Source organism: Podarcis muralis, chromosome 1 (genome assembly GCF_964188315.1).
Source record: "Podarcis muralis chromosome 1, rPodMur119.hap1.1, whole genome shotgun sequence".
NCBI lineage: Eukaryota > Metazoa > Chordata > Lepidosauria > Squamata > Lacertidae > Podarcis > Podarcis muralis.
The window spans coordinates 113,335,497-113,347,362 of NC_135655.1; the positions used below are offsets into that span (position 1 = coordinate 113,335,497).

At 39.3% G+C, this 11,866-nt stretch overlaps 1 protein-coding gene across 1 annotated transcript in view; it reads left to right on the forward strand.

The window, feature by feature from the left end:
- Nucleotides 1-11,866, forward strand: part of TTN (titin) — a 289,919-nt gene that overhangs the window by 125,130 nt on the left and 152,923 nt on the right. The window contains exons 112-119 of the mRNA XM_077916555.1: nt 343-408; nt 6,731-6,814; nt 7,750-7,854; nt 8,895-9,050; nt 10,223-10,276; nt 10,708-10,791; nt 11,231-11,296; nt 11,626-11,706. Coding sequence (XP_077772681.1) covers nt 343-408; nt 6,731-6,814; nt 7,750-7,854; nt 8,895-9,050; nt 10,223-10,276; nt 10,708-10,791; nt 11,231-11,296; nt 11,626-11,706 — 696 coding nt within the window. The remainder of the gene's footprint in view (nt 1-342; nt 409-6,730; nt 6,815-7,749; nt 7,855-8,894; nt 9,051-10,222; nt 10,277-10,707; nt 10,792-11,230; nt 11,297-11,625; nt 11,707-11,866) is intronic.

Below are 11,866 nucleotides of genomic sequence, written 5' to 3' on the forward strand. Positions count from 1 at the left end.
TGGGGAGCAAATGGAGATGGGGTGTCCATTAAAAGCAAGAGGTTATAGTTAAGAGTTCTGGGGTTTTCCCCAACCCCCTGGAGCAGATTTGGGGGAGGAACATGAGAAAGCATGAGGAGACAAGGGGACTTCTACTATGCATATTGAAGTCCTTGCACGAACAGAATGACTTATTTGGATACAACCCTTTGCTATGTATTAATTTGGTCTTTTGTAAATTGTATCTCATGAGTGACACAAAAATGCAAGCGCATATGCAGTGTGATGTTACATTTTCTGCATGTAATCTTAGCCTAGATGATGACCAAAAAGGTTTGGGACTAACTATTTATATCCTTTAAGCTCCAGAAGCTCCACCACCAAAACCTGCACGAAAGGTGGTCCATGAAGAAGTGGTAGAGAGAAAAGGTACAAAACACATTTTTATTTTTTTGGCGTTTATATGTAATCCCTGATCTGAATATTTCCATAATGTATGCATGCATTGCCACATGTGCACTCTGTGCTGACCTGCAGTGGTTGCTGGTTTTTATTAACCCATTGTGTTGTTCCCACTTCACAGTCACACATGGCATTCTCTTTCTCTATGCAAGAATGGTGACCATGCCTTGAGAAATCCCCAGATCCCCATACACTTACCACAATTCTGTTTTTCTACTTCCCATATCACAACACTCCAAAACACACCAATTCCCAAAGCATGCTAGTGCCTCTTTTGTTTCTCCTTAAGGCTCCTTAAAGCCATCTGTTTTGACTCCAGTCCTGTTGTTGTTCTTGATCTGAGTTTGCCATTAGAGGAAGAAATGGTAGTTCTCATCACTATAGGGTGTGTGTTCTTTAAATGAATGTAGGGGAACAGGGTTCTTTTAAGTCCTGTGGGGTTTCCACAACACCTAGGCACCAAGTCTATTTTTTTTTTGAATAAATTTTTATTAGTTTTCCATAAGTAAAAAAGAAACAAAGCAAAAACATAAACATAAACAAACACAAAATCGACTTCCCCGTACCACCCCTTTTCTGCATTCTTGTTTCAAGATTTTTCAGCAACCCTTTCGTAATAAACTTGTTTGTATTTCATAAATTTGACTTCTATAAGTTATTAATACAACTGTAGTTCTTTATCTCTTATTACCCTGAGCCCCTAATTTTCCATATTACAACAGTTTTTAAGATAAACTTTGAATTTTTTCCAATCTTCATCCACCGCCTCTTTCCCCCGGTCTCGAATTCTGCCAGTCATCTCTGCCAGTCCCATATAATCAATCACCTTCGTCTGCCATTCTTCCAACGTGGGTAGATCTTGCGTCTTCCAATACTTTGCTAGAAGAATTCTTGCTGCTGTTGTGGCGTACATAAAAAATGTCCTATCCTTCTTTGGCACCATTTGGCCCACCATGCCCAAGAGGAAGGCTTCTGGTTTTTTAATAAAGGTTCTCTTCAGAACTTTTTTAATTTCATTATAGATCATTTCCCAGAGTCTATATTGGTGCAGAATTCTTGCTTTTTGGTTTCTTTGTTTAATATCTTCTATATTCATCTAATTTACACTATATGTTACCATTTAATACAACCTCTCCTGTATACTCACAAAAGTATGTGTCCACTCTCTTGGTCTTCTTATGTCTGCTTTTCTTTGGAAACAGGGCTTTTGTACGTTCTCTTTGCACACAAAAATGCTTGAAAATGCTTTTTATGCTTTATGGTCTCAATTGTTACCTGTTTATAATTTTTGTTTCTCTTTATTGCTGTGACACATCCACCCTAATGGTGTAATTTTGAGCTGTGGTGCTGAGTTCACTAAATGTAGTATGTGGTGTTATGCGACTTCTGTAAGGATAGATTCATTGTCTACCAAATCTTTAATTTAAAAAACACTAAAGTGAATTCTTGCTTTTTAAAGTACCAACAGAACAACAATGGACCATTTCAGAAGAAAAGGTGTCTGTTTCGTATCACAGAGAAGAAGAATATACATACGGTTCAGGTAACTATAAATATCTTTCCGCACTTCTTTTTTCTCCTTGCTGTCTTGTCTCGTGTGAAAATGGTGCCTTTTAAATTTGTCCCGATACAATGGTATCTTATGGATGTGGGACCTCTTTGCATTTATGGAATTCTCCTACTCAGAATTCTTACATTCTTTTTTACTTGATGATAGAGTAACAAGTGAGGATCTGCTCCCTATACTGAACTGCATGGGGCAATACTCATGCACAAGAGTTTTGTGAGCACATGGGAGTGCAAAGATTGCTTAGGATTGGTGGAATAGACAAAGTCTGTTTGCTGTTGCATTTCTTAGTTGTCATTTTATGTACCAATCCAGTATTATCTAAAACAGAGTGAAAGTACAGTTTTTACATCTTACAATTTTCTTTAAAGAACCAGAAGAGTATGAAGAGGACAGCTTCTATGTGGAATATCCAGCTGAAGGTAGATTTGCTCTTTTTCCAAATCAGTTATATCTTGTTTTGTACCATGCGAGTTCATCTAAATTGTTAACTGTTGAAATGTGTAGCTGTCATTGTACACCGTCGTTGATACTTCCTTGGGTTTGGGCTTGGCTTTATCACTATTCAGATGACCGATATGTTGGGTGGTGGGGCTTAAGATCATGCCTGGAATTGTTGCTCCCAGATTTGCAAACACTGTGTGGAAAGAGCCTAAGCACATACAATTTGTACACACCTAGACGCCATACGAAAGATCAGATGGACACTTAGAGGTGTGGATAGCAGGAGCAATTTTTTCTTCCACAAATTCATCCATCATCTTAATAGGTCTACATGTAGCATTTCAGTATTATCTAAAATGGAGGGTAAATGTAACTTTTAAATCTCATAATTCTCTTTAAAGAACCAGATGAGTACGATGAGGAAAGGTTCTATGTGGAAGCACCTGAAGTTCCACCTCCCAAAGGTAGATTATAATATTATTATTAATATTATTATTATTACTACTACTATTTTAGTATGTGAGTTTATTTAAACCAGGGTTTCCCAAACTTAGGTCTCCAGCTGTTTTTGGACTACAATTCCCATCAACCATGACCACTGGTCCTGCTAGCTAGGGATTATGGGAGTTGTAGTCCAAAAACAGCTGGAGACCCAAGTTTTGGGAAACCCTGGTTTAAACTCTTATCCATTAAGAACTTGATATCTGCAGTTATTTTATATCCTTGTTGATCAGATTTGGGTGCTTATGTATTTTTACATGTGTCACAAAAGCCTGTAAGTTTTTAAAAATATAATGTGAGGGTGGCTCCGATGACCACTATCATCTGATTAACCCAAAATTAATATCTTTAAAGTTCCTGAGGTGAGGAAGAGAGCAGAAGAAAAAGTTCCCAAGGAAGTGGAGGCCCCGCCGGCTAAAGGTGAATAATATATGTGCAATAATAATAATATCTCAGACAGGTCTCTAGCCTGCGTATCTTCTAGATGATTGATAAACACACGTCCAAAAATGTGGCTGTGCTACTGCATCAGAAAGACACCTTTACAACTAAAATCCTACATATTAAACGTTATACGCGGGTTTAATCTTCAATAGCCATAACTGTCTTTGTTAAATAGATACATAGTTTTAAATCCACGCTGGCATTTCAAACATTTTCTTCATTGCTATGAACAACTGTGGGCCTGTAGCACTTCCCTAAACCTGTTACACCTGTGTGTCTTTAAAGTGCCTGAGGTGCCAAAGAAACCAGTCCCAGAAAAGAAAAAACCTGCTCCTCCTCCGAAAGTAGAGGCTCCGCCAGCTAAAGGTACATCCATTGTCAGAGCTGATCCCGCCATCTTGCTTATCTGAACTCTTCTCCATGCTCTAAAATGTGTCCATCCATGTGTTACTTAGGTGGCTTTGTGGTCTTTTTCTGCAAGCAAAGTGTGTATAATATACATGTTCTTTAGCGATGGCCAAATATTCCTTTGCTAAATTTTGCTTTGTAATGTAATGGACGTTTACTCCTTCCTGGGTGGGTGCCTGTTGTGGTCCCTCATGCTCAGTTGCCATCCCTGGGCAGTGAGAACAGAGCGCACATGGCCAGGCAGCCATTGGGGAAATCCCCCCTCCCTGTCTGGGCATCTGGCTTGTGTTCCCGCCTACTGCTGCATCTCAAATTGGCCAATCAGTGGCTTCTCCTGGCTGAGAGGGCATTGGCTGCACACATGCCCTTGCAACCGGCGAGGCATAAAAGCCAGCAGTGTTTTCCAGCCCCAGCGCATTTGCCAAATTTCGCTTTGTTAGCATAATATCTTCTGCATGGTATGATAACTGTTAGATTTGCATGCCACGTATAGAAGGCCCTCATATAGACACACAATTATGGGGATCAAAATGGGATGTATGCCCAGTGCGGCTTTTTTCATGACAGATTACCCTTACCTATTAACAGATTTGGGACGCGGGTGGCGCTGTGGTCTAAACCACAGAGCCTAGGGCTTGCTGATCAGAAGGTCGGCCATTCAAATCCCCACAATGGGGTGAGCTCCCATTGCTCAGTCCCTGCTCCTGCCCACCTAGCAGTTTGAAAGCACGTCAAAGTGCAAGTAGATAAATAGGTACCACTCTGGCGGGAAGGTAAACGGCATTTCCGTGTGCTGCTCTGGTTCACCAGAAGCGCTTAGTCATGCTGGCCACATGATCTGGAAGCTGTCTGCGGACAAACGCCGGCTCCCTCTGCCTACAGAGCGAGTTGAGTGCGCAACCCCAGAGTCGTCCACGACTGAACCTAACGGTCAGGGGTACATTTACCTCTTTATTAACAGCTTTGGCTTGATGCCTTGATATGCCATTTATCTCGCTTCTGCTTCTCTCCATATATTTCTGTGCAATCTTGGATGCCGGGCCTCAGATAGGAGTTCCAAGTTCTAAAACCTCTCTTTTTTTAATGATCAAGTGCCAGAATTGCCTAAGAAACCTACACCAGAAGAAAGAAAGCCTGCTGCTGTTCCCAAGAAAGAACCGGCACCCCCAGCTAAAGGTACTTTTCTTGAAATGAAAGCCACCCAAAGAACCTTTGTCCCCTGTGCTTTGTCCCCCATATGCAACCACTGTTCGGAATGAGTTTTACAAATCCAGCTTCTTTCTGTGTTTGGTTACCAAAGCTAATGTGTTGAATATGTGGGTGTTTGGGCTGCTGCCCATAGGGAATCTTAAATGGAGGTTCTTCTGGGTTAGAGCATTCCTTTCCAAAATACCATTTCTTCCTTGTTGCAAAATGTAATCACAAAATGTGAGATGTCATTGGTCAGTTGTTATGTGGCCGGGTGATTCTCAGAATCTGCTTTTGATATCTTTAAAGTGCCCGAAGCACCTAAAAAGCCAGTCCCAGAAGAAAAAGCACCTGTTCCCGTTCCTAAAAAAGTGGAGCCACCTGCTAAAGGTATGAGCTCATAAGCAGCTCTTTTCATTCGTTGCTTCAAATGACGTGTCGTGAAAAGATCTGCAGTCCCTCAGCAGTGATTGTTTTCGTGTCGTAATCGTCGTCTTCCTATATTTGTTCATTGCTAAACGGCATCTTCATTAACAAATGTTCTTCAGTTAAACACTAGAACACTAAATGGACAGTGTGCAATGTTATCGTAACACATCTAAATTCAGTAAAGTGCCCAGTTCACTTGTAAGTGATCTCACAACTTGATATAGGACCCTGCTCCTCACTTTATAATAGTTAGCAATATTCGATCCCAATATTCATAACTCTGATGTTTTTTTCAAAGTGCCAGAGGTACCTAAGAAAGTAGAAGAAAAGGTTCCTGTTCCAAAGAAGAAAGTGCCTCCGCCACCCAAAGGTACAAGACTCAAATCTGATATACTTGAAAAATATATAAAACTAAACCTTAAGACTCTTTTGTTTCTCTCTTTGCATCGTCCTCTTACTCATGTGTATGTTCATTTCATATTTGAGTCCTATGCAGCATATGTTTGTGTATAGTTGTTGATAATAGCCATCATGATCTCTTAGTCTCTACATATTCTTACATATTCTCATTTTAACATTATTAAAAGTACCTGAGAAAGAGGCCCCTGAAGAAAAAGTGCCGCGGCTACGCAAAAGGGAAGAAGCTCCTCCAGCTAAAGGTATGCTATCCTTCAAAACAAACAAAGAAAACAGAACATAACAAAAAGACCATTGCAGTCAAATGCAGACAAGGATTAAATGTAAGGTATTGGTTGTGTTTAGAATAGATTTATGAAAGATTTAGAAAACTTATTGATTAGAAGATTTGTGTGAGATTGTATGGGGAAAATACGGAATAACAGATACAATCTTGCTTAAAATGTTTGTACGAAGGGCAGTGTAAGCGATGGAAGTCAATCAATGAAATTTTATTATTATTTTCATATTGAGATATTTGTAGAAGAAAATTGGAACAAATTCTTCCAACTTTTCTTCTTCTTTTGTCTTTATTTTTTCTTCTTCTTTTTTCTTTTCTTCTTTTTTCTCTTTTGTTCCTTTTTTCATGTATATATGCTTATTTGAAGTGTATATGTGTGTACGTATTTGCAGTGTTTTGCTTAAATTTTGTAACAATTATGTTAAATAAAATTTAAATTTAATTTAAAAAACCAGAAACCAAAAGACCATTGGTCTTTTACATCGGCACCATTATTTAAATGTCCTCTATATCTTTTTAGTTGCTGCCTCTTCTTTGTAGCTGAAATCTGTACTTTTAACATCATTCTTGCCACTTCAAAAAAATTCTAAAACTAAATGGTCTCTTTAAAGTGCCTGAGGTACCTAAGAAAGTCGTACCTGAAGAAAAATTACCTGTTGCTGTTCCCAAAAAAGTAGAAGCTCCACCAGCCAGAGGTATGCATTTAAGTAGTCAATGGTCTTATTATCTAAAAGAGCTTTTACCTTTCTTTCATATGCTGGCCATCATTTTATGTTTCGTACCATGTCACATTGCTTGCAACTGTTCAACATATTTTCATAGGGCAGGAATGGGGAACCTTAGATCTGGGGACCAAATCCAGCCCTATGGGCTTCTCCATCTGGTCTTCAAAACGCTCCTCAAGCCACATACCCTCCCAAGGTCACATACCTCATCGGCCATGCTTTGTATCCTCCTTGAGCAAAAGGACGCGGGTGGCGCTGTGGTCTAAACCACTGAGCCTCTTGGGCTTGCCAATCAGAAGGTTGGCGGTTCAAATCCCCACGCGCGATGGGGTGAGCTCCCATTGCTCTGTCCCTAGCAGTTCGAAAGCACACCAGTGCAAGTAGATAAATAGGTACCTCTGCAGTGGGAAGGTAAATGGCATTTCCATGCGCTCTGATTTCTGTCACAGTGTTCCGTTGTGCTAGAAGTGGTTTAGTCATGCTGGCCACATGAGGCATTTTTGCCTGGCTGGGATGGATGCTTAGATGGATGGATAATAAAGCGGGGTTGGTGAGTGTGTGTACAAACTGACCTACTGTCAAATTCACATTAGTTCCTCTCTGCACATTTGCCTCTGGCCCTATGCACCACTGATATGTGTACCCCGGAAGGTTCCCCAAAGAGAAGGCAGCCCTCTTGCTGAGAAAGTTTCCCCATCCCTGTCAAGAGGGGACAATTTGCTTATGTTTGTTTTGCAGTTCTGTATTAGCTTTACTTTGTATGTTGCCTAGTAAAGAACAGTATGTAGTTTACTTGTCCATTTTGCGGTTGTTAGTTGCACAAGTGTTCAGACAAACCTCCTCAGATGTCAGTCAGGAATCTGTATATCCCCATCAAAACTCAATGCGTTTAATGTCTTTTAAAGTGCCTGAGGTGTCTAAGAGAGCTGTTCTAGAAGAGAAAAGATTTGTTTCAGAAGAAAAAGTATCTGTTGCCATTTCTAAAAGAGTGGAAGCTCCACCACCTGAAGGTATATGTGCAAATAATTAGAACTGTGAGGAATTTAACTGTTTTCAGGCGCTTTTTGTTGTCGCTGCTCTTCACTGCTCTTCCCTGTTAACATCTGCCATTAGAGTTTTGTGTTTGTGTGTCTCTGGACATTTGTATAACATCTGACACTCAGGCCAGATCCTCAGAGGAAATGTCTTTTCTCAGATCCAATTCCTTGGTTACCCAGAATGTCAATAGCATTTATTATGTATCCATTACATTTTATCCCACCCTTCTCCCAAGCATCTCAGGGTGATATACATGGGCCCCCCTTTCATTTTGCTTTTTCAACAACCTAGTGAGATGAGTTAAGCTGAGAGATATTAATTGGTCCAGTCACCCAGTGAGATTCATGGCTGAGCCCCACATTCTAGTCAGACACACCTATATCATGGTGGCAGAAGTAAATCTTGCAGAAAGTCTTACAGAAGCCCTTGTGAAAGTGGAGGAGCTCCTATGGATCTGGGGTATATTTTGTCATTCAACGTTCTTCCATTAAGTCAGAAGCAGTCCAACTATGATTGGAAAAGATTTTCTTCTAAATGAAGATCATCTTTGGATCTAACCCATTATCCTTTCAACTTTCCATACTCTGTGAAAAGAAGTCATGATTTAGGGACAGTGTATACATAGGACACCTGTAGTGCGACAAGGGTTTTCCTACATAAAACTCCACCTGATTTTTCTTGTAAGAATCTGTCCCCTGATGGAGTCATCACATACCACAGTGCAGGATTCCATAGATCAAGAGACCTTGGCAAGTCATCTAGACCCTTGCAGTAGCTAACTTTGATGTAGATACTTTGCTATTAATTCTCTTATGTACCTGTTGTAATGGGAAAAGATCTGAGATCCCTAGAATTGCAGTTGATATGAATGTGTGTTTCTGTGTATGCAAATCAGTTCATGTCCTTTGTATATGCCTGTTTGTAGTAATTACACTGACCTGGCAAGGGTGGTTATAGGACATCTAAACCCACAGCAAAAATTAAAAATAACCCATCTTTAAAATATTAACAGTGGAAGAATGGCCTGAAGAGGTGGAGGAGGAAGAAGTGGAAGAAGAAGAAATTTATGAAAGAGAGGAGGAGATTTCTTATGAAAGGGAGGAGGAAATTTCTTATGAGAGAGAGGAGATCTCTTATGAGAGAGAGGAAGAGATTTCTGAAGTAACAGGTATGCCTCAATTCAACAGCCAGCAGCAAATGTTGGTATAGTATAATATCTGCCATTATATCCTTTGGTCTGAATTGAATGTAATTATTTAATGACCTTTTGAAATTAAGCCAGTCATTTGCTGCTTATGATATGATTTACTTTGTTCGGAACCCAAACAAAGGTTTAAAAGAGTAAATTTAAGAGTGCATACACTTTTTCTTTTCTTATTTCCCTCCATCATTCTTATTTTCACATGAAAATACAGAAACGGACCCAAGTGTTCTTTTCTCAAATTTACAAATATAGGCAGAGCACTGCAAGCCAATTTGTATAAGAATAAAAGATTCCTACACATATTATTTAGGGTGGCTCAACTTTCAGAGCCTCATTACTCTCCCAAGAAAGCTGGAACCACCAGAAACAGACAGAAAAAGAGCTACATATTTGAAAGAGATAGTATTTATTTATTTATTTATTTATTTATTTATTTATTTATTTATTTATTTATTTATTTATTCTTTCACTCATATGATCTATTACTTGCTTATCATTATAAAATAATTCCAAATATTAGTCACCTTCATATCAGCCACGTAGAGCTAAACAAAACAAAAGTACATGAAATCTAACTTACCTAAAGCCATTGCTCCAAGAGCTATGGAATTAAAGGATGTGATCCAATACCCCATTTCATAAGGCTCCCCCCATTTATTACAAGAACCATTGAGATAGGCCCTTTCATGGATGTGACCTTTTCAAGGAAGTTGAGATATGTCATCTCTTGCTGAAGTCACTGTGGATGTTTACATTGACTTCAATGGGAACTGGGAAGTAATCTACTCACTTTTTTCCATGAAACGGTCAGAAGAGAGAGTATGGCCTCTGTTGAGAGGAAAGCAGGGATGGGGAACCTGTGGCCCTCCAGAGCTTGCTGGGCTCCCAACGACCCCAGCTAGCATGGCCAATGGTCAGGAATTATGGGAGTTGTAGTCAGGAATTATGGGAGTTGTAGCAATATCAGGAGGTCTGTCCCTGGAGTAAAGCTACCTGCACATGTACTAGGAGTAACATGAGGTGAAAGTAAATATATGTGTGTGTGTAAGAGCTGTCACTTTCTTGTTTTGTTAATTGTATCAACATGTGCATGTCAACTATTCAACTATACCTTCTTAATATCTTTACATTAACAGAAGAGGCCTACTACGCTGAGGAGATAGTGCATGAAGAAGTCCCACCAGTTAAAGGTATACCAGCAACTCTTTGGTATTAAAGTATCAACTCTTCAATATAGATGTTTGACAGCTGTCTGTCCCATGCTTGTTACTATTGTATTTGTGCTTGTTTTTTGTCGTTGTTGTAGTGCTCAAAGTATTACGAACTATCTTTTTTGACTGGCAAGGACCTGTTTGCAAATTCCTGTGCCTTTCTCAATTTTAAAAACCCTAATTGCCAGCCGTTTTGCTTTCATATAACACTTTGTGTATCTTTTGATTCGGCTGTGCAGAGATGAGTATGTCTTAGTGTGTGTTTCTCTCTGTGTATATAAAACAGAATTAGCCTCTGAACATTTCAACTGAATTTTGCATTGAAATAGAGATTCATCTCCTTATTTTTCTATACTGTTTGAATAACATGCACGGCGAACATAACTGATACTTAAATATTCTTCCTGAAGTACCTGAGGTTCGGAAGAAACCTGAACCAGAAAAGAAAGTACCAGTTGCTGTTCCCAAGAAAGTGGAAGCTCCCCCAGCTAGAGGTATATATATAGACTGCTTTTTTCACTTAGGCAAAATTAGGGTTGCCATACGTCTCGGACATTACTGGGATTTCAAAGGCTCAACAACTTTGGGGTTTGTCTAAAAAAGCTCAACAACTTTTGGGGTGCCCTGGTTTTGACTTTGAAATATGGCAACCCTAAGCAAAATGCTTTCTTCTTCTTCTTCTTCTTCTTCATCTTCTTCTTCTTCTTCTTCTTCTTTTTCTTTTTCTTTTTCTTTTCTTTTCTTTTCTTTTCTTTTTTGGGTCGTCTGTCATCTAAACTATTCTCTTTTGCATTAAGTGTGAGCAATTGCTTGTCTCTAAGCAATCTGGCTGTGGATTTACTCAGTGAAATGTATGTGTTGTAAGTTCTTAATGTGTTTTCCTATTGATGTTCAAATCACTACAACATTATAAAATTTTGTAATATTTTTAAGTGGCCAAGAAAGCTCCTCCTGAGGAACGGGCACCACCTAAAGCAAAAGAACCTCCAGCACCCAAAGGTAACACACACACAAAATCATGTCAGTAATATATTTTGTCTAGATAGCGTCATGTATATATTTTGTTGGTCCATTTCACATAAGAATTATATGGGTTTCATGCACATTAATATCTTGAGGGACTGTCGCCATGTATTGGCCCCTCTTTCAATCTTCTGCCAGTAATGTTGTCAGTTCCTCAGTCTCTTTTACTGTCTCATTCATGTTTTATATATGGTAAATAATAGATCAGTATTTTTAAATGCAACTGAATTATATTCAAAATATATTCCTGTCGTTCTGAGATGGAGCCACATGCAATATTCCTACCTTTGTTTGTTGTCTTTAAGTGACCGAAGTACACAAGAAAAAGGTTGTCACTGAAGAAAAAGTAACAGTCACTAAGAAGGAGGAGGCTCCACCAAAAAGAGGTATATAAAGTTTTAAATTCTGTGGAATTTATATATATGTATCTTAAGATTTCTTGGGAACTAAAGAACTGCACAGCAAATGCGAGAAACCCAGGGGACTCCGTCCTCAAATATCTCCCTCCATGACGCAGAGCAAACCACTTTTGAAACCGAATGAGCT